The sequence below is a fragment of the Megalobrama amblycephala genome, linkage group LG11 (genome assembly GCF_018812025.1).
Source record: "Megalobrama amblycephala isolate DHTTF-2021 linkage group LG11, ASM1881202v1, whole genome shotgun sequence".
Taxonomy (NCBI): Eukaryota; Metazoa; Chordata; class Actinopteri; order Cypriniformes; family Xenocyprididae; genus Megalobrama; species Megalobrama amblycephala.
This window is the reverse complement of record NC_063054.1, coordinates 10,454,511-10,473,362: the sequence shown is the minus strand read 5'-3', so window position 1 is coordinate 10,473,362 and position 18,852 is coordinate 10,454,511. Positions and strand designations below refer to the sequence as shown.

Sequence of the window (18,852 nt, the reverse complement as noted above, 5' to 3'; positions counted from 1 at the left end):
TGGGACCATGAAAGAAAAGACTTCAAGGTATAATTCAGTCACTAGAGGGAGACATGGCCAGCGATCGATGGATTCACAATATTCTGTAAAGCAAATGTTCACAAAAACTAGTTCTTTAACTTATATACTGTATATAAAGAAAGAAAGAGGGAAATATCTTGTATCCTTAAATGTTTTCCATCATTTATGTACATTTTAATGACTGATTATAGATATAAGTGAAGATTTGTAAGATGCTTTAATTTTGGGGGATATTAATAATGTTGCCAAAAAGAGCAAAATGTTCTCTTGAAGCAAAGGTGTCAATTAATATGACATTGAGGTGACTGCTGTATTATCATAATGTGAGAGACCGGGAGCAGTTAATGTTAATTTGGACCAGACGGATGATTGTTTTCTATGGCAAATAATATATTCCTCAGCCATACATCCACTCCAAGGCAGCCCATATACATTAAGCACTGCCATCAAAACCAGAAAAAAAAAGAAAAAAAAAATCAGTAGAAGGTCCATTATTAGAGACTGAACATTTTTATGATGATCAAAGCCAAATTCACTGATATCGACAGACTGTAGATGGTTTAAATTATTCATTTTAATGGGTGTGTTGAGTCTGCTAAGTATGTGACATCCACAGTATCAGCACACTGAAAATACAAATACAGAATATTGTGAACACAGTATAAAAGAGCAAAAACAAGTTCAGAAGGCCACAAATATGATTTTTTGATTTAAAAAAAATGTTTTTGATTTTTTATGTTTGTAACTGAAAATAACTGTACTAATGACAAAAGTCATTTCATAATTAGTACAAATATATGTTTCATAATAATAAGTGTTACATTATGGGTAGAAAACAAATGCTAAACACATTCACAAATTGTGCCAGGCTTATATTAAGTGCTTTAATGTTATATCCCTTTCAACACACCATTATCATTATGTTAGATAATGTTAAGACATCTAGTGTGAGGTAGGAAACATTCACAATATAGGAAAATAGAGAATATGCTTTTGTCCACCACAAATTAAAAAATAAAAGATGTAATTGTGACTTTTTTTTCCTAGTAGCAATTGCGATTTTGTCTAAATATTAAAGATATAATTTTAGATATTATCTAGGCCTATATACATACATACATACATTCATATATTATATATATATATATATATATATATATATATATATATATATATATATATATATATATATATATATATATATATATATAGATCTACATTTTTCTCAGAATTGTGAGATATAAACTCACAATTGCAAGAAAAAAGAATTATGAGAAAATGTTTTTTTTATATTTATTTTTTATTACATATTACATGGTGGAAAGTAGCTTCAATTGTAACTCTTTTATAGTAAAATTGTGTTATATGATGCTTAACAGATCATTAGACAAAATATTCTAAAATAGTTTTATTTATTCACAGTTGAATGTCCATAAACTACTGACCTGTTAAGCACTGTATATTGTTTAAATTAATCTAATTGTGTTATAATAAGGCCCTTTATTTTTTGTCTCAAATATAGACATAGGACAAGGGGGTTGAACTTGAAACATAGCTGGTGTTCCTTCAAGAAAGAAGAGTATTTGCGCTTTAAGTGTATCTGGCCCGATTTGCTCATGTTCTTCAGCAAAAGGGTTGTTTGGTTGATCACACCTTTCAGGTTCGACTGGATTCAGTGTCTTGCAGACTTGCAGATTTTGTCAAATACTTCAGGAAATGCATCTTTACAGTCGAGTTGCTCTCTGAGTTTATGATACAATGTTCCATCGAACATCTCCCAGAATTCCTGTCGTTCCATGTATACGTCAGCATACAGCATCTGGAATCTAGATATGGAAGTATTGTGTTATATAATACCCTATGACAATAACGACTATTGTCAAAGACAATTTTACTGCATTTCAAAGCTTGGTTGTTGAAATTTAGGCCAGTCTTTACCAGTTAATGGAAAGGGGAAAAGTGATAACTGACCCATGAACGTCTCTAACAAACTTCTCCAGCTGGCGTGTGGATGATCTGGCTTCAAAGTGTTTGACTTTGGGCTCCCCATATGCTCCGATATCAACATACAGTTCATCTTCATCTCCTTTAGGGTGCACCATTCCCGGCTGGTTGGGCAGCACAAAGGGACATAGCCACAGAGGATACACCTACAACACACACACACCCATGAGCAAATTTATATATACAGATACACACACACTATACTTCAAAATGTGGGGTCAATCAAGAAAGTCTCTTATTCTCACCATGGTTGCATTTATTTGTTCAAAATTACTGTAAAAAAAACAGTAATATTGTGAAATATTATTATAATTTAAAATAACTGTTTTCTATTTGAATATATTTTAAAATGTAATTTATTCCTGTGATCAAAGCTGAATTTTCAGCATCATTACTCCAGTCTTCAGTGTCACATGATCCTTCAGAAATCATTCTAATATGCTGATTTGCTGCTTAAGAAACATTTCTAATTATTATTAATGTTGAAACCAGTTGTGCTGCTTAATATTTTTGTGGAAACTGTGATACACTACCAAGTAAAATTTTGGGGTAAGATCGATCTTTTAAAAATAAATAAATAAATAAATATTAATATTTTTATTCAACATTTTTATTCATTAAATTGATTCAATTGACAGTAAAGAGATTTATAATATTACAAAAGATTTTTTTCAAATGAATGCTGTTCTAACTTTCTATTCATCCTGAAAAAAGTTTTCACAAACATATTCATCAGTTTTCTATGGAAGAGGATTAGGGCCAAGCAATAATAAAAAATAAAACCATCTCAAGATTAAAGTTGTTAAATTTCGAGAAAAAAATCGTTAAATTTCGAGAAAAAAGTCAAGATAAAATGTTGAGAATAAAGTAATTAAATTACGAGAAAAAAGTCGTTAAATTACGAGAACAAATTCGCTAAATTATGAGAAAAATTTCGTTAAATTTCGAGAAAAAAGTCGAGATAAAATGTTGAGAATAAACTCGTTAAATTACGAGAAAAAAATCGTTAAATTTCGAGAAGAAGGTCGAGATAAAATGTTGAGAATAAAGTCATTAAATTACGAGAAAAAAGTCATTAAATTACCAGAACAAATTCGTTAAATTGAGAAAAAAGTCGTTAAATTTCGAGAAAAAAGTCGAGATAAAATGTTGAGAATAAACTCGTTAAATTACGAGAAAAAATAATTTGTTCTCATAATTTAACAACTTTTTTTCTTGTAATTTAACGAATTTGTTTTCATAATCTAACGACTTTTTTCTCGTAATTTAATGTCTTTATTCTCAACATTTTATCTCGACTATTTCTCGAAATTTAACGAGTTTTTTTTTGTAATTTAATGAGTTTAACATTTTATCTCGACTTTTTTCTTGAAATTTAACGAGATTTTTCTCGTAATTTAATGAGTTTAACATTTTATCGACTTTTTTCTTGAAATTTAACGAGTTTTTTCTTGTAATTTAATGAGTTTAACATTTTATCTCGACTTTTTTCTTGAAATTTAACGAGTTTTTTCTCGTAATTTAACGAGTTTATTCTTAACATTTTATTTAGACTTTTTTCTCGAAATTTAACGAGATTTTTCTCGTAATTTAACAACTTTAATCTCGAGATGATTTTATTTTTTTATTATTGCTTGGCCCTAATCCTCTTCCGTAGTTTTCAACATTAATAATGATAAGCGCCATTATTAATATGCAAGTCATTTCAGGTCATTATTATGTGATTCTTTTGTCTTCTCAGGTGAGAATCACCCATTATACATGATTATTCACGCCTCCACGCATACTGTGTTTCTTGACCAAAGATGTTTTAGAAAATTTAAATCTCTCTATTGTTTTATATGAACAAGCAGGCAGCATAATTTTTACCTCATTTTGAAGCAAAAACTCTAGTCTACAACCTCAAATACCCAGAAGTCTTGTGAACAAAGATTTAATATATATTTTTTGGCTTTATTTCAGTGACTTAAGTTTTTTGTTTTTTCAATAACCACGCATAAACGTTATTCCTTCAAAAACACAAACATGTACATACATGTTCCTCACATATTATTGTAGCCTAGTTTGTGCTGAATACAGTGTAATGACACTTTTTCCATTAATATGTTTATGAACAACTGAAAAAAGCACAAATGTCAGGGCATGTCAAAACTTCTCCAGGCCCCAAAAATCCTCAGACCCCTGAGGGTTAATAATTGAGCACAAGCAATACCAAATAATAACTGAACACTGAAGGATCATGTGACACTAAAGACTGGAGTAATGGTGCTGAAAATTCAGCTTTGCCATCACAGGAATAAATTACATTTTGAAGTATATTAAAATGGAAAACAGAAATGTTCAAATGTAATATAAATGTTTGTGAGTGTGTGTAATATTGGCTCTTTTTACATTGATGACATTGTTCTGATTTGGCTGCTATAGAGCTGTTCAGTTTGTAGTATAGAAGAGAATTCACTTTTTGAGTCATGGGTTCCCTTGAGAACTTCTAATGTGCTTTCAGAATAGCTACTTTCGATTTTTGAGTAAAATAAAGTCTGTGGTGAGCATTACTGGAACAGACCTTCATATAAATAAATTATATTTTGATGCCTGCTTTTTTTCAATAAATAAAGAATTCTGTATTGAAACTTTAGCATGTTTTGAAATAATAATAAAATAGCACAGAACAGTACAGATTTATATAATATAGAATATGAGCTAACAGTTATCACCATATTTGAGTATATGTGTGTGCATGTTCGGGTTTCTCACATGTATGTCCTCGTGGAAGCGTAGGATGGAGGTCTTGATGTGCTTCATGGGGACCAGCATGTCCTGCACCACATGGTGCTGCTCGTACAGCTTGCGGATGGTCTCTCCCTGCGTCAGCTTCAGCAGGGAAATCTTAGGAGGAACCATCCAGCCAAACACATACCTGAACAATGGATTATTCCCAAATGGAATGATGTCCTAAAAAACAGACAACAAGGAACGATGGATGGAAATGAGATGGAAAAGCAAACAAAAGTTTATATGGATGATAGATGGAAAAAGAAAAGGGGAACAAGATATAGAGTAAGACGATAACAAAAAGGAAATGGGATGACCGATCAATATGTTTACAGGATTATTACAGGAAGTGCTGTTATCAGGATTAGGTATATGTGTATATTAGGGGTGTAATGGTACATGTACTGGTCCCGAACCGTCACGGTACGGACGTCACGATTCGGTGCATACAGTCAGACAACAGGCGATCCACACTCCAATCCAGAAGGGGGCGCACACAGCAATGCAACACTGTTTGCTAACTACTACAACAGGAAAAAGCACAGAAGAAGAAGAACAGACGATCTATATATAGATATGTTTACTTGTAATCTCTCAACCGCGGAAAGACATCGATAAAACAGCTTGAGAATAATATCTCACGTAGCATTACATTTACTTAAGGCAAGTCATTCAGTGTCCACAGCATGTTAGATCACTAGAGGGAGCATTTCACTAAATATATGCACTATATTAGCTTATATATCCATTATATAGTGTTGATTATTATATATAAAAATAAATAGCAGCTGAATTTAATAGTTTGGGCTCTGATCTTAATTGTAACCTTGTGCAAGAAAGGGCTTCCTGTATATAGTTTATGGCATTAGCTGAGATGACAAAAAAAAAAAAAACACTGTTTAATAAAAAAAAAAGAAGAACAAGAAGCAATTTTATGTTTAGTTTTCTCCCTCTGCTGTACCAAACCTGTACTGAACCGTGACTTCAATACAGAGGTACGTACCGAACCGTCATTTTTGTGTACCGTTACACCCCTAGTGTATATGTACACCATTCTTTATGATCACAAAAGTTGAAAATCAAAGCACATTCCTGACCTTGTCCATCTCCACTTTAGCTGCATAATTTATTGAGTAATGTCAGACTAGTGCTGCCAATCAACAGACAACACAAGCTTCCTGTAGCTAATGGAAGGCTTTAGTGGATATAATGCATCACAACTGTGTGTGAGTACGTTTGAGAGTGAGACAGAAGGGTTAACAGAGAGAGAGCGAGAGACGTGGCTTGATAAAGATAGAAGAGAAGGATAATAGTTGTCTCTTTAACTATGCCTTATGGGACAAGTGAAAAATGCAAATGCTAATGCAACCCATAGGGGAGGAAGTACGTGACTGACTAAGTGTTTCAAACTCTTGATACACTTTAAGTGTACTACAGTACACCACAAACCAAAAAAGCCACACTGAAAGTTAAAAATTGTCTCAATAAGAGTCTAATATTATTAATATCCCAAATGCAAAGCAAGATGATGACAGTTCCTGGAAGATATAATCCCTAGTGATCCAATCATAATATAGCACAAAACACACAATGTTGGCATAACTGTGGAGAACCATACTCGTATACTTAACTCCTTGTGTTAAACTGGACCAGAATACAAAAAAATGATTGTATAATGGGATACTCGTTGAGACACAATGTAGATGAATTATAACATATGTACAGATAGATATAAAGATATATACTGTTCTAGGACACCTGTGTGACTTCACACAGCCAAAATCACTGTGACAGCAAGTGCAAAAATGGCTTAGAAAAGTGACTGTAATGCATGTGGGCACTGTACTTATTTATTTAGCTATTTACTTACTTGTCTGAGTTTAAATGATTTAATAACCGAGCTCTGTTATTCTTATTATTTCTTAAAAAACAAATACGAAAAGCAGCATATAATTGGGTAAGTTTGTTGGTGAGTGCAGTTTTCCGGAGTGATTTACTTGTAATTCCCAGAAGATGCTGCGGGTGTGTCTGTGGTAGTAGTGCCGGAGAGGAATGTACTCCACTGCAACACAGTTCTGCTTCAGGAAACCCTCCACATGCCTAAAGAACCACGGCTTGTAATAGTAACCTATACAGTTAGTCTGATCAGACAAAGGGAAAGACAGAGAGAAAAAAAATCTGTATGACAATACAATGGTGTTTAAGTTTTCATAATAAACACATTGAGAAAGTTGCCAATATGTAGAGAACAGGCAAGTGGGTATGGAAGCTAATTTCTGCCACAGAATAAAAAAAATTAAAAAGGTAATTGTGAATAGCCCCCATCCCCCCAGAATAATGTTTAACAGGCAATTCTGACTTTTTGTTCCTCTAAATTGTGAGTTTAACACTATTCTAACTTTTTTTTAATCAGAATTGTTTAACACTCAATTTTGACTTTTTTCCTCAGAATTTCGAGTTCAACACTCAATTCTGAATTTTTTTCCTTAGAATTCCAAATTTAACACTGAGTTCAAACTTTTCTCAATATTGTGTTTAACACTCAATTATGACATTTTTTTTTTTTTTACCAGAATTCCGCGTTAAACAAGAAATTTGGACTTTTTCTTGCAATTGCAAGTTTAACATGCAATTTGGACTTTTTCTCGCACAGCTAATATAACCCTCAAAATGGATCTTTACAAAGTGTTCGTCATGCATACTGCATGCATACATCAGATTATGTGAGTATAGTATTTATTTGGATGTTTACATTTGATTCTGAATGAGTTTGATAGTTTGCTCCGTGGCTAACGGCTAATGCTACACTGTTGGAGAGATTTATAAAGAATGAAGTTGTGTTTATGAATTATATAGACCGCAAGTGTTTAATAATGAAAATAGCGACGGCTCTTGTCTCCGTGAATACAGTAAGAAACGATGGTAACTTTAACCACATTTAACAGTACATTAGCAACATGCTAACGAAACATTTAGAAAGACAATTTACAAATATCACTAAAAATATGTTATCATGAATCATGTCAGTTATTATTGCTCCATCTGCCATTTTTCGCTATTGTCCTTGCTTGCTTACCTAGTCTGATGATTCAGCTGTGCACAGATCCAGATGTTAATACTGGCTGCCCTTGTCTAATGCCTTGAACATGGGCTGGCATATGCAAATATTGGGGGCGTACATATTAATGATCCTGACTGTTACATAACAGTCGGTGTTATGTTGAGATTCGCCTGTTCTTCAGAGGTCTTTTAAACAAATGAGATTTATATAAGAAGGAGGAAACAATGGAGTTTGAGACTCACTGTATGTCATTTCCATGTACTGAACTCTTGTTATTTACCAATACCAAGATAAAATTCACTTTTTTAATTCTAGGGCACCTTAAAAGGGGGGGTGTAATGCTATTTCATGTATTCTGACTTATTTACACTGTTAAAGAGTTGGATTCTCATGCTAAACATGGCCAAAGTTTCAAAACATGAGTTGGACGAATGACGGAGTATTTCTGTGCCAAAAATTCTCTTCCAAATCCTCACAGGATTCTGACTTTTTTTTTTCGAGTATCGGCCTGAGTGATGTCAACATGGTCAGAATTCCTTGTATGGGCATTTCTCCCGGAAGGGCGCGCACGCACACGTGGACCTGAGCGAGAGAGCAAGAGCACGCCCATCAACGCGCGTTCGGGTTTACGGAAGTCGTCGGCAGCGCTGCACAGGTCACAGGACTTCACAAAATCAACAAAGTCACCAAAGAAGTGTGTTTTTGGTTGTGAGGGAAAGATAACCTTGTTTCCCAAAGAACCCAGTGTTCAGTGGATCTGAGAGATTTGTGCTCACGCATTACATTGATGCGCTCTCGATATTTGTTATTAAAATAACCACAGAAACTGATAGTTTCAATCAATTTTTTATTGGTTAATATGAATGGAGAATATCTTGTGTTTTTCCATGGCTGCTCGAGCCCTCAGGATCGGCGCTTATGGTTTCATAAACAAGGCCCAGTTCTACACTAGATTTACAGATCGTTTGAAACTGAAAGATGGAGCGGTCACAGCGATAATGATTCCGGTCAGAACCGCAGGTGGTGAGTAAAACTGCTTCAGATGTCTGTTTTGTTGGCAATAGGTGCCTAAGTGCATATAATGTAAACAATACGAACGTAGTGAATTAATAAATTCATTATTCATCATTCATTATAGTGATTCTAAAGTTATCCAGGGATAATGCGATGGTGTATTGTGTGTTTAAATACAGTTGTTTAGCTGACCATTGATAGCTTGTAGAAGATCTCTACACAAAAGCTGCGAGTCACTCTAGCTCCGCTCACAGGACACGCCTCCAGGTGCTCGGCTGTTTTCAGAAATACTTGGTACAGCGTATGTATCTTTTATAAATATGATTAAACTAAAGACTTTTTGGAGATGAAGGATGCTATACTACTCTATATGTACTCAAGATTAACATGAGATTGGCAGAAACTGTGTGTGATACCCCCCCCTTTAAAAAACTCAATTTTGACATTTTTTTCTCAGAATTGTTAGTTTAACACTAAATTTTGACTTTCTCAGAATTACAAGTTTAAAACTCAATACTGACTTTTTTCCCTCAGATTTGTGAATTTAACAAAATTCTAACTTTTTTTTTAACACTCAATTCTATCTTTTTTCTCAGAATTGTGAGATTCAGACTTTTTTCCCTCAATATTGCGAGTTTAATACTCAATTCTGACTTTTTTTTCTCAGACTTTCGAGTTTAATGTGGAATTTGGACTCTTTTTCTCAATATTGTGAATTTAACACTCAATTCTAACTTTTTTTCTCAGAATTGCGAGTTTTACGTATTTTGGACTTTCCTCAGAATTTTAAATTTTTTCCCGCAACTGAGAGTTTATATCTCACAACTGTGACTTTTTTCCTCGGAAATGCGAGTTTAACAAGGAATTCTGGCTTTTTTTCTCAGAATAGCAAGTGTAACACTCAATTCTGACTTTTTCTCCAAATTTTGCTAAAAAAAAACTCAATTCTGACTTTTTCTTTTTATCACAATTGCAAATTTAACACCCAATCTGAACTTATCACAATTGTGTGTTTAACACTGCATTCTGACTTTTTTCTCAGAATTACAAGTTTAAAACTCAATTCTGACTTTTTTTCCCTCAGATTTGAGTTAAACACTGACTTTTTTTCTCACAATTGCAAGCTTAACAGAATTCAGACATTTTTTTTAAATATTGTTTAACATGCAATTCTCACTTTTTTCTCACAATTGCGAGTTTAACATGCCATTCTGACTTTTTTTCCTCAGAATTGTGAGTTTATCACTTGCAATTCAGACTTTTTTTTGCAGAAATCGCAATTATCTTTTTTTTATTTTTTTATTCATGGCAGAAACAAGCTTCCATAAGTAAGCCATAGAAAAACCAATCAGATTACTTGTATTACAGAATATTCATTATCACCTTGTCAGGCTCTGCATGATCTGTCATGGTTCCCGTCATAATCACGGCCTCGTCCCGAGAGTACTGCAGTCCTTCCACAAATTGGTTCTCCTTATTGGCCGATTCCTCTGCAAATCTCTTGCAAATAGCATCCAAACCACATACAGGTTCGTAACGAAGCTTCACCCATTTTCGAGCTGGAATTATCCGGATCTCCGCCGCAACCAGGAACCCCAGAGTACCGCAGGACCAAGGAACCGCATAGAACAGGTCAGAGTTTTCTTTCTGCGCACAAGAATTTTGATTTAATAAAGATTTTTAATATGCCACTGTGTGTGTGTGATTGTATGTATTTACATAGTCTGTAAGAATGGACTCACTTCAGTGCAGCGGACCAGACTACCATCAGCCAACACCAGCTCAAAGGCCACACAGATGTGCTGGAACAGGCCGTAGATGTGAGATGAAGATTCAATGCCTGTTCCCATTACCAGCCCACCTGAACGAAGCATGAGACAATTGATGGGGATGACACAATAAATAGCCTAAAAAATACATTGATAATATATATTATTTTAGAATAATATAGTTTAACAAAAGCGATTTTAAAAGTACTCAATTATCTAATGGTTTCATTATAATAAGAAACATAGTGTTGCTCTTTTTATCGATTTATCTAAAGCTTTTGATACCGTAGATCATGAAATGATAAAATGACAAGATAAACTAGATGAGTAAAGTTTGATGACAAACTTTGAAGTTGGCTTGAAAAAGTTTGAAAAGAATTAAAAGCTTGAAGTTTGAAGGTTTTAAGTTTGAAGAAGTTTGAATTTTAAAGTAGATTTAAAGTTTAAATTTTGAATATTTTGAAGGAAATAGTCTCTTAGAAAAACAGACAGATGGATAGATAGATAGATAGATAGATAGATAGATAGATAGATAGATAGATAGATAGATAGATAGATAGATAGATAGTGTGCATATTAGCATGTTGCAAACGTGATTTAACATGTTAGCATTATTTAGCACATGGCTAAAATGTTGCTAACATGGTTTAACAATTAGAACATTGCTTGCATGATTTAACATGTAGATAGCATGATTTAGCACATTGCTAGCATGTTGAAGTCATTTCACTCGGCGGCCATCTTTGAAACACCTCTCGGGCATGCAAGTGCAGCTCCTATCTCTTTGAATGGGGAAACATCAAATTCTCCAAAGCTGTTTGCCAAGCTTTCGATTAAATTTCATATTTGTAATCACCAATGAAATCTGACAACAACTGTCTCATAAATTTTGTTTCTAAACGCTCGAATCATGACCAAAAAAAATGTATTTTTTAGGCTGGATAAAGCTAATGCGCATGCGCAGACCTAAATGCGCGTCTCTTGTGCCTCATTTTGGAGGTGCGCGTCTGACTGTTTCTATAGGAACCGGAGCTTCTAACGGCCACTGCAGTGACGCAATGACTTTACCAGTCGGTGATTTGCCCTCATTTAGAAGGCGGGACTTATTCCGCCATATTGCGCGTTGCACTTTCTCCCATTCAAAACAATATGAGTGACGCGTCTTGTGTTATTCTATAGTCTTTGGTTGAATGCATGATTTAACATGTTGCTAACACAGTGCTAGCTTGATTTAGCATTTTCCTAACGCAGTGCTAGCATGATTTAACATGTTGCTAGAATGTTGAATGCATGATTTAATGTCGTTAGCTTGATTTAGCATGTTGTTAGCATAAATTATGTTGCTAGCATGATTTTACATGTTGCTTGCACAATTTTCATGTTGCTAGCATGTTTTAACATTGCTGCTAGTTTGATTTAACACACTGCTAGCGTGATTTAACATGTTGCTAGCATTATTTAACATTGCTGCTAGTTTGATTTAACACATTGCTAGCATGTTGTTAACATGATTTAACATGTTGCCAACACAACTTAGCACATTGCTAGCATGATTTAGCACATTTTAAATCTCAAGAGTTTTATTTCATGGTTAAATAAAGGTTAAAAAAAAATGGACACTACATACACTAGTACATACACTACTGTTCAAAAGTTTTGGGGTTGGTAGGATTTTTTATTGCTTTTGAAATAAGTCTCTTATGCTCAACATTTATGTTTATTTGATAAAAAAAATACAGTAATATTATAAAATATTATTAAAAAATGTAATTTTTATTTTAAAATGTACTTTATTCATGGCAAAGCTGAAATTTCAGCAGCCATTACTCCAGTCTTCAGTGTCACATGAAATGGATTGAGATTCAAAATGCCCAAACATTTGTGCTTCTAAGCTTTTTTAAAGTAACAGGACATCAAATTATACCCTATTTGGGAAAAGTGCCAACTGGGAGCTAAAAAGGAAGGATCAAAAGTCCAAATAACTGACCTTTGATTACAGATGCACAGCTCTAAACTGCTTTTAGAAATGGTATTGCATAAAACTATTGCTTTGATATGGTGCTTACCGTTTCAAAGATACAGGAATCAATACATGTGGCCTCCTATCGTCCAACACTTTACAAACACAACACACCTTTCCCATGTCTTATTACTAAGCACTGTGTCTCAACAGAATTACAAATGAATTTGAAGGAGAGTCAGTATAAAACATTTCTCCACCGATGAGCGCTCTTTTCTGGGATCTATAAACACTTTCAGCAATAGGACCCGTATCCGCCCTAATCTAATCTACCTCATTGAAACAGGGACTATGCTCATCCATAACCTAATTAGGAGCGGCCTCTGATGCACCACACATGGCATATAATATTGATCAGGAGAGAAAGTTATGCTCCATTTAAAGAAAGCGAATATCTGCAAGTGCTCAGAGACATTAAACAAATCCCTTGTGGAGCAAAGAGAGGGAGAGATTATTCAGGTCAGAGATGATTTACAATCTTCATCTAAATGGAGAGAAGTGTTACTGTGTGCTGAATAGAAAATGTCCAAATGCATCTAGATGCCACATAAATGAGAGTTTGCTGTAATCTGAGTCTTTTAAAAAAACAAGCATACCTAGGCGTAACACACAGATGATGAGAAATGTATGTAAACCCTTTATGTGCATTTGTTCTTGAATTTATGCACATATTCGTTGTATGTGCAAGGGTTCACATACTTTTTCCTGCAAATTTACTAAAATGACTGAAATTCAGCTCAGGAGGCTTCCTCAGCACAGTGATACAAACAGTAACAATGCCGTAATTTTCCTTTGGAAGTGCATGCAAAGTGGATTTGCTTTCACAGCGCTGAAAACAGTATCTTCTTGACGTGTCGACAACACAAACCAAACTCTTCCAGGTTTCAGCTACAACTACAGTTGGCTGAACACCGTTACTGACAATCAGCATTTTGGCTGCGTGAGATTCTTCAGCTTTGCTGTTGTTGAGCAACCAAAGCGCGAGCTGATAAAGCACCACACTCTTCTGGAAAGGGGGCCGGGAGCAGCAGCTCATTTGCATTTAAAGGGACACACACAAAAATGGCGTGTTTTTGCTCACACCCAAATAGGGGCAAATTTGACAAGCTATAATAAATGATCTGTGGGGTATTTTGAGCTGAAACTTCACAGACACATTCTGGAGACACCAGAGACTTATATTACATCTTGTAAAAGGGGCATTATAGGTCCCCTTTAATATTATCTCATAATTCAGCAGCAGGTATATTAGGCTGCTGTAACTTTAACACCTGATGCACGATCCATTATACTGATACACATGCGTTTTCTTTCTCAACTGTTCATGTTCACTTAAAACATACTGACTGTGTTTACGTGAATACTCACCAAGACCGGCATTTTTTTGTGTGTATTTGACTGTTTAAGTGCAATAAACAGCGAAAAATAACTAAGTTTAGTACTGAGAGGCGGCTTTATGTGTGCACACTTTGAGTGTGAGCACAAAATCTGTGGGAATGAGTAAAATTATGCGCAATACGGGCAATCCAACGGCGAAATTAAAGCCCTGTAACACCAACAATATTCATCTGGAGCACATGAAACGAGTGAGTGAAATGAGAGAGAGAGAAAGAGCAGCTGGTATCATGTATCTATTCTGAGGAAAATGAGTATTGGAAGAGTTTCAGATATTTCAGTATTGATATGTATCGAAAAATCTATATTTTTGACAACACTACATTCCACTTAGTTTATTATTTCAGATGCCTTTTTAAAAAGACAATTAAAAATATATATAATATATGTAAAATTCAACCCGCCAAAGTGGCTAGTAGGAGTGACTGCATTACACGCCACTGCTGAAATATACCTGCGTTTGGCGGGTGTTAATGTCAAACCCTGTTTACAAACCTACATAGGTTTGTACAGGAAGTAAGAATGGAATTACTGACGACTCATTTCAGGCAGTTCAGAATCGGTTCGAATCGCGCACTTTGATCTTTGAAACTTTGCAGACCTTTTACATTCACAAACAGCGATATTACACACTGCATGAAATGTATAATATCCGAAAAAGTATAATAGGGGCACTTTAAACATTTGTTTATTTATAGTTTTCTCTCTCATAACCTACCAACTGTCAGGTCATCAAGTTCAGGCAACACAGGCAGTGTCCAGCCAATAGAGTTGAGCAGAGCGGTCACCTGACCCATGTTAGCTAAAGGTTCCACACGTACCACCTGGAAAATTGGTAAAGTAAATGCTTGATTTGTTGCTTGTAACAATTGTAAATTTCCTCTCTTTACATTGTATTAACTTTTAAAATAACATATGATGCAGCTAATTATTTTATCTACATACATTTTTACTGTCCACTGAAAGCCTTGTCTTTCCAAACTTTAAATGAGGAGAAGATAACTAAACAATTTTGCTGTTAAAAAAGCATATTTGGCAACATCCACCTGCCGTTTTGTGTCCACCTCCAGGATGTCCATCATGTTAATCATGATGTTCTTGTGCGTCTTCTTGTATTTTCCCACCCTGAGGGACACAGTCAGCCATCCTGGACGACCCGTGCACATATATTTCTTATTTTTTCCATCTTTTTTCCATTCTCGCACCTGGAAAATTGAAATTGTCGCATTTTATTCAAATTAAATTGCATCAAAGTCTCATCAAGTTTATGCATTCTTAATCATTTTTTACATTGATTCAGTATTAACCACAATAAAACAGTAGCAATATTTTGTATATCTTTCACATACTTCCACAAACAGTATGTTTCAAGTAATTTTAAGTTCGTTTTGATTCAGTAGAGACCAAAAGTGTAATTATTCTATTTTTTAATCAGTTTGACATATTCATATTTGTGCACCTCAGTGTTATTTAAGTATTATTTATATAATATTATAGTATTTATTAATAATTTGAATTAGCTTTCATTTTTAGTTCAGTTTCATATTTTCAGTTCTCTTTTTAATTTTAGTTTAAGTTTTAGTGTCTGTAATTTTGTTATGTGCTAGGCATTTTTTTTTTTTGTTGTTTTAATATTTCTATTTAGCATTAATTTTTTTTTTCAGTTACAGTAACTTTAGTACTTCAACTTATTTATTTCAGTTCTAATTTTCATTTAAGTTTTTCCTATAATAATAATAGCTTCATTTCAATTACCACAAACAATTTTAAATTGTTTTCCTTTTAGTTACCATGACAGGTGCACCAATGCTGTTATCATTATGTCAAATAGTAAGGGGCGTGTCAATAACTTTTCACCACGCCCCTAGTGTCCTGTAGAGACCATACTTGCTACTTTTTATTGTACCTTCGTTTTTTAAACGATTTTTTCAGAATTCTCTGACTCCCTTAAAGGGACAGTTCACCCAAAAATAAAACTTCAGTCATGATTTACTCACCCTCAAGTTGTTCCAAACCTGTATGAATTTCTTTCTTCTGCTGAACACAAAAGAAGATATTTTGAAGAATATGAGTAACCAAACAGTTGACGACACCACTGACTTCCATAGTAGGGAAAAAAAATACTATGGAAGTGAATGGGGTCCATCAACATGCTTACAGACATCCTTCAAAATATCTTCTTTTGTGTTCAGCAGAAGAAAGAAATTCATACAGGTTTGGAACAACTTGAGAGTGAGTAAATCATGACTGAAGTTTTATTTTTGGGTGAACTATCCCTTTAATAATGTTTTCATCGATATTCATTAGTAGTATTGCATGCATTTTTAATTTGTATGCAGAATGCATTATCAGCCTCACTGATGTACTGAATAAATATTTGACGGAAATATGCAATCAGATCCTAGTTTGCTTTAGTGCAGTACATATTACATTGGATATGAAAGTACAGTATAAAAACCCCACGCTCATACTAAGATCAAGCATGTTACCTGTCTCTGGATGTCTCTGACGCGCTGGTCGTGCTGCTTTGGCGCTGAGCACATCTTGAAAATGATCCACGCGCGCAGGTAGTAGTACACATCAAAGATGACGGATAAGGGGAGGAGAAAGAGGCAAACGAAGATCCATCTCTGGTGTATTATCACGTACTCCAAGCCCTTCACTTTAATCCATAACAAAAACAAAACTACTAACCCACCCAAATATAACAACGGATCCATTCTTAAATCACGAGTCGCCTAATTTCAAAGGAATTTAAAAACGCATAGAGCTTGTTGCTTGTCTTTGTTTTGGCAAATGCTTTTTATTTGTATTTACAACGGACGAACATAAAAACACGGATTCACGCGGTCTAATAAACTGACATTTCTTTCGACTTCTTGTACTCGTTATGCGATCAGTATCACCACTTGCACGCGCACGATTTGACATCTATATTTTTTTGCATGGTGTTTGGGAACTTGACCAGGTGGCCTTGGCACCTCCCCCAGCTTGCGCTGATTGGTCAGTGGAGTGTCAAATCAGATGACGTCAGTGGTTTCGTTCGTCTCTTCAGCCAATCACAAGAAAGAATCACCGTCACACCATTGTCTCAGCGCGATGTGTTCATTATCATTCAGCAGTTGAGAAATGAGGCGACTTGTGATACAGTTATTGGCACATGTCTGACCTGACCTCTCTTTATATTTTTATTTTTATATTTATACCGAATGCTTTCCAAGGTAATGAACAGAAAGGTGGTTTTGGCAATTTCACCATGATAGTTTCTAATTTATGAGTAAAATAATGTCTGTGGCTACTTTAAGGTGCTGGGAACATTATTTTAATGGGTTATTTAAAAAAAAAAAAAAAAAAAAAAAAAACTAAAGGACACTTCATTTGTTTCACTTAATAGAAAAGCTGCTAAAATGAATTTAAAGGGTTAGTTCACCCAAAAATGAAAATAATGTCATTTATTACTCACCCTCGTGCCGTCTTACACCCATAAGACCTTCATTGATCTTCGGAACACAAATTAAGATATTTTTGTTGAAATCCGATGGCTCTGTGAGGCCTGCATAGGGAGCAATGACATTTCCTCTCTCAAGATCCATTAATGTACTAAAAACATATTTAAATCAGTTATATTAATATTAACAAATATTAACAAATATTAATATTATAAAACGGCAAGAATATTTTTGGCCAGAAAAACCAAAATAACGACTTATTTAGTGATGGCCGATTTCAAAACACTGCTTCAGGAAGATTCGGAACGTTATGAATCAGCGTATCGACTCATGATTTGGATCGCGTGTCAAATCGTCAAACTGCTGAAATCACGTGACTTTGGCGCTCCGAACCGCTGATTCGACGCACTGATTCATTATGCTCCAAAGCTTCCTGAAGTTGTGTTTTGAAAACGGCCATCACTATATAATTCATTGTTTTGTTTTGTTTTTGGCGCACCAAAAATATTCTTGTCGCTTTATAATATTAATATTGAACCACTGTACTCACATGAACTGATTTAAATATGTTTTTAGTACCTTTATGGATCTTGAGAGAGGAAATGTCATTGCTCCCTATGAAGGCCTCAATGAGCCATCGGATTTCAACAAAAATATCTTAATTTGCATTCCGAAGATGAATGAAGGTCTTACGGGTGCGGAACGGCATGAGGGTGAGTAATAAATGACAGAATTTTCATTTTTGGGTGAACTAACCCTTTAATACCATAAAGATTTAAGTTTATCTGCTTTGTAGATGTTTGACAGCAATATCTTCATGTTTTAGAAAAAAAAAAAAAAACAGTGACCAAGTGGAATTTGTTGTAGAACAAAACATGAAGTCTCTTCAAGTTCACCACAGGCATTAAAGGTGCAGTGTGTAATATTTAGGAGGATCTATTGACAGAAATGCAATTTAATAAACATAACTATGTTTTCAGTGGTGTATAAAGACCTTACATAATGAACCATTATGGGGGGTTTTTTTACCTTAGAATGAGCCATTTCTATCTACATACACGGCGGGTCCCCTTACATGTTAAGTCGCCATTTTGCGCCGCCATGTTTCTACAGTAGCCCTAAACAGACAAACTGCTCTACAGAGCGCTGTTGTTGTTCTTCGTTGGTGTTTTTAGAGGCAGCTTGCATCATCACTACATTGAATACACATGGAGAAGAAGTAGTAGTAATAGTCGTCTGGTTTATTAGAAGCAGAGACTGTTTTTTTTGTTAGAAGTAAGAAGAAACCTCATTTGCTTGACTGGATACTCTCTGCTATCTCAGACGACGACATCTTTGTCCTGTGTC

At 34.7% G+C, this 18,852-nt stretch overlaps 1 protein-coding gene across 1 annotated transcript; it reads right to left on the bottom strand.

Moving 5' to 3' along the window:
• Positions 1–1,329: 1,329 nt before the first annotated feature.
• dhcr24 (24-dehydrocholesterol reductase) lies at positions 1,330–17,058 on the bottom strand. The gene is made up of 9 exons (XM_048208623.1): positions 16,546–17,058; positions 15,103–15,261; positions 14,775–14,880; positions 10,615–10,733; positions 10,256–10,519; positions 6,795–6,938; positions 4,780–4,977; positions 1,993–2,171; positions 1,330–1,847 (listed from the first exon to the last, which is right to left on the bottom strand). The coding sequence occupies exons 1-9, from the start codon at positions 16,774–16,776 to the stop codon at positions 1,694–1,696; spliced, it is 1,554 nt and encodes a 517-aa protein (XP_048064580.1). The 5' UTR covers positions 16,777–17,058; the 3' UTR covers positions 1,330–1,693.
• Positions 17,059–18,852: the final 1,794 nt, after the last annotated feature.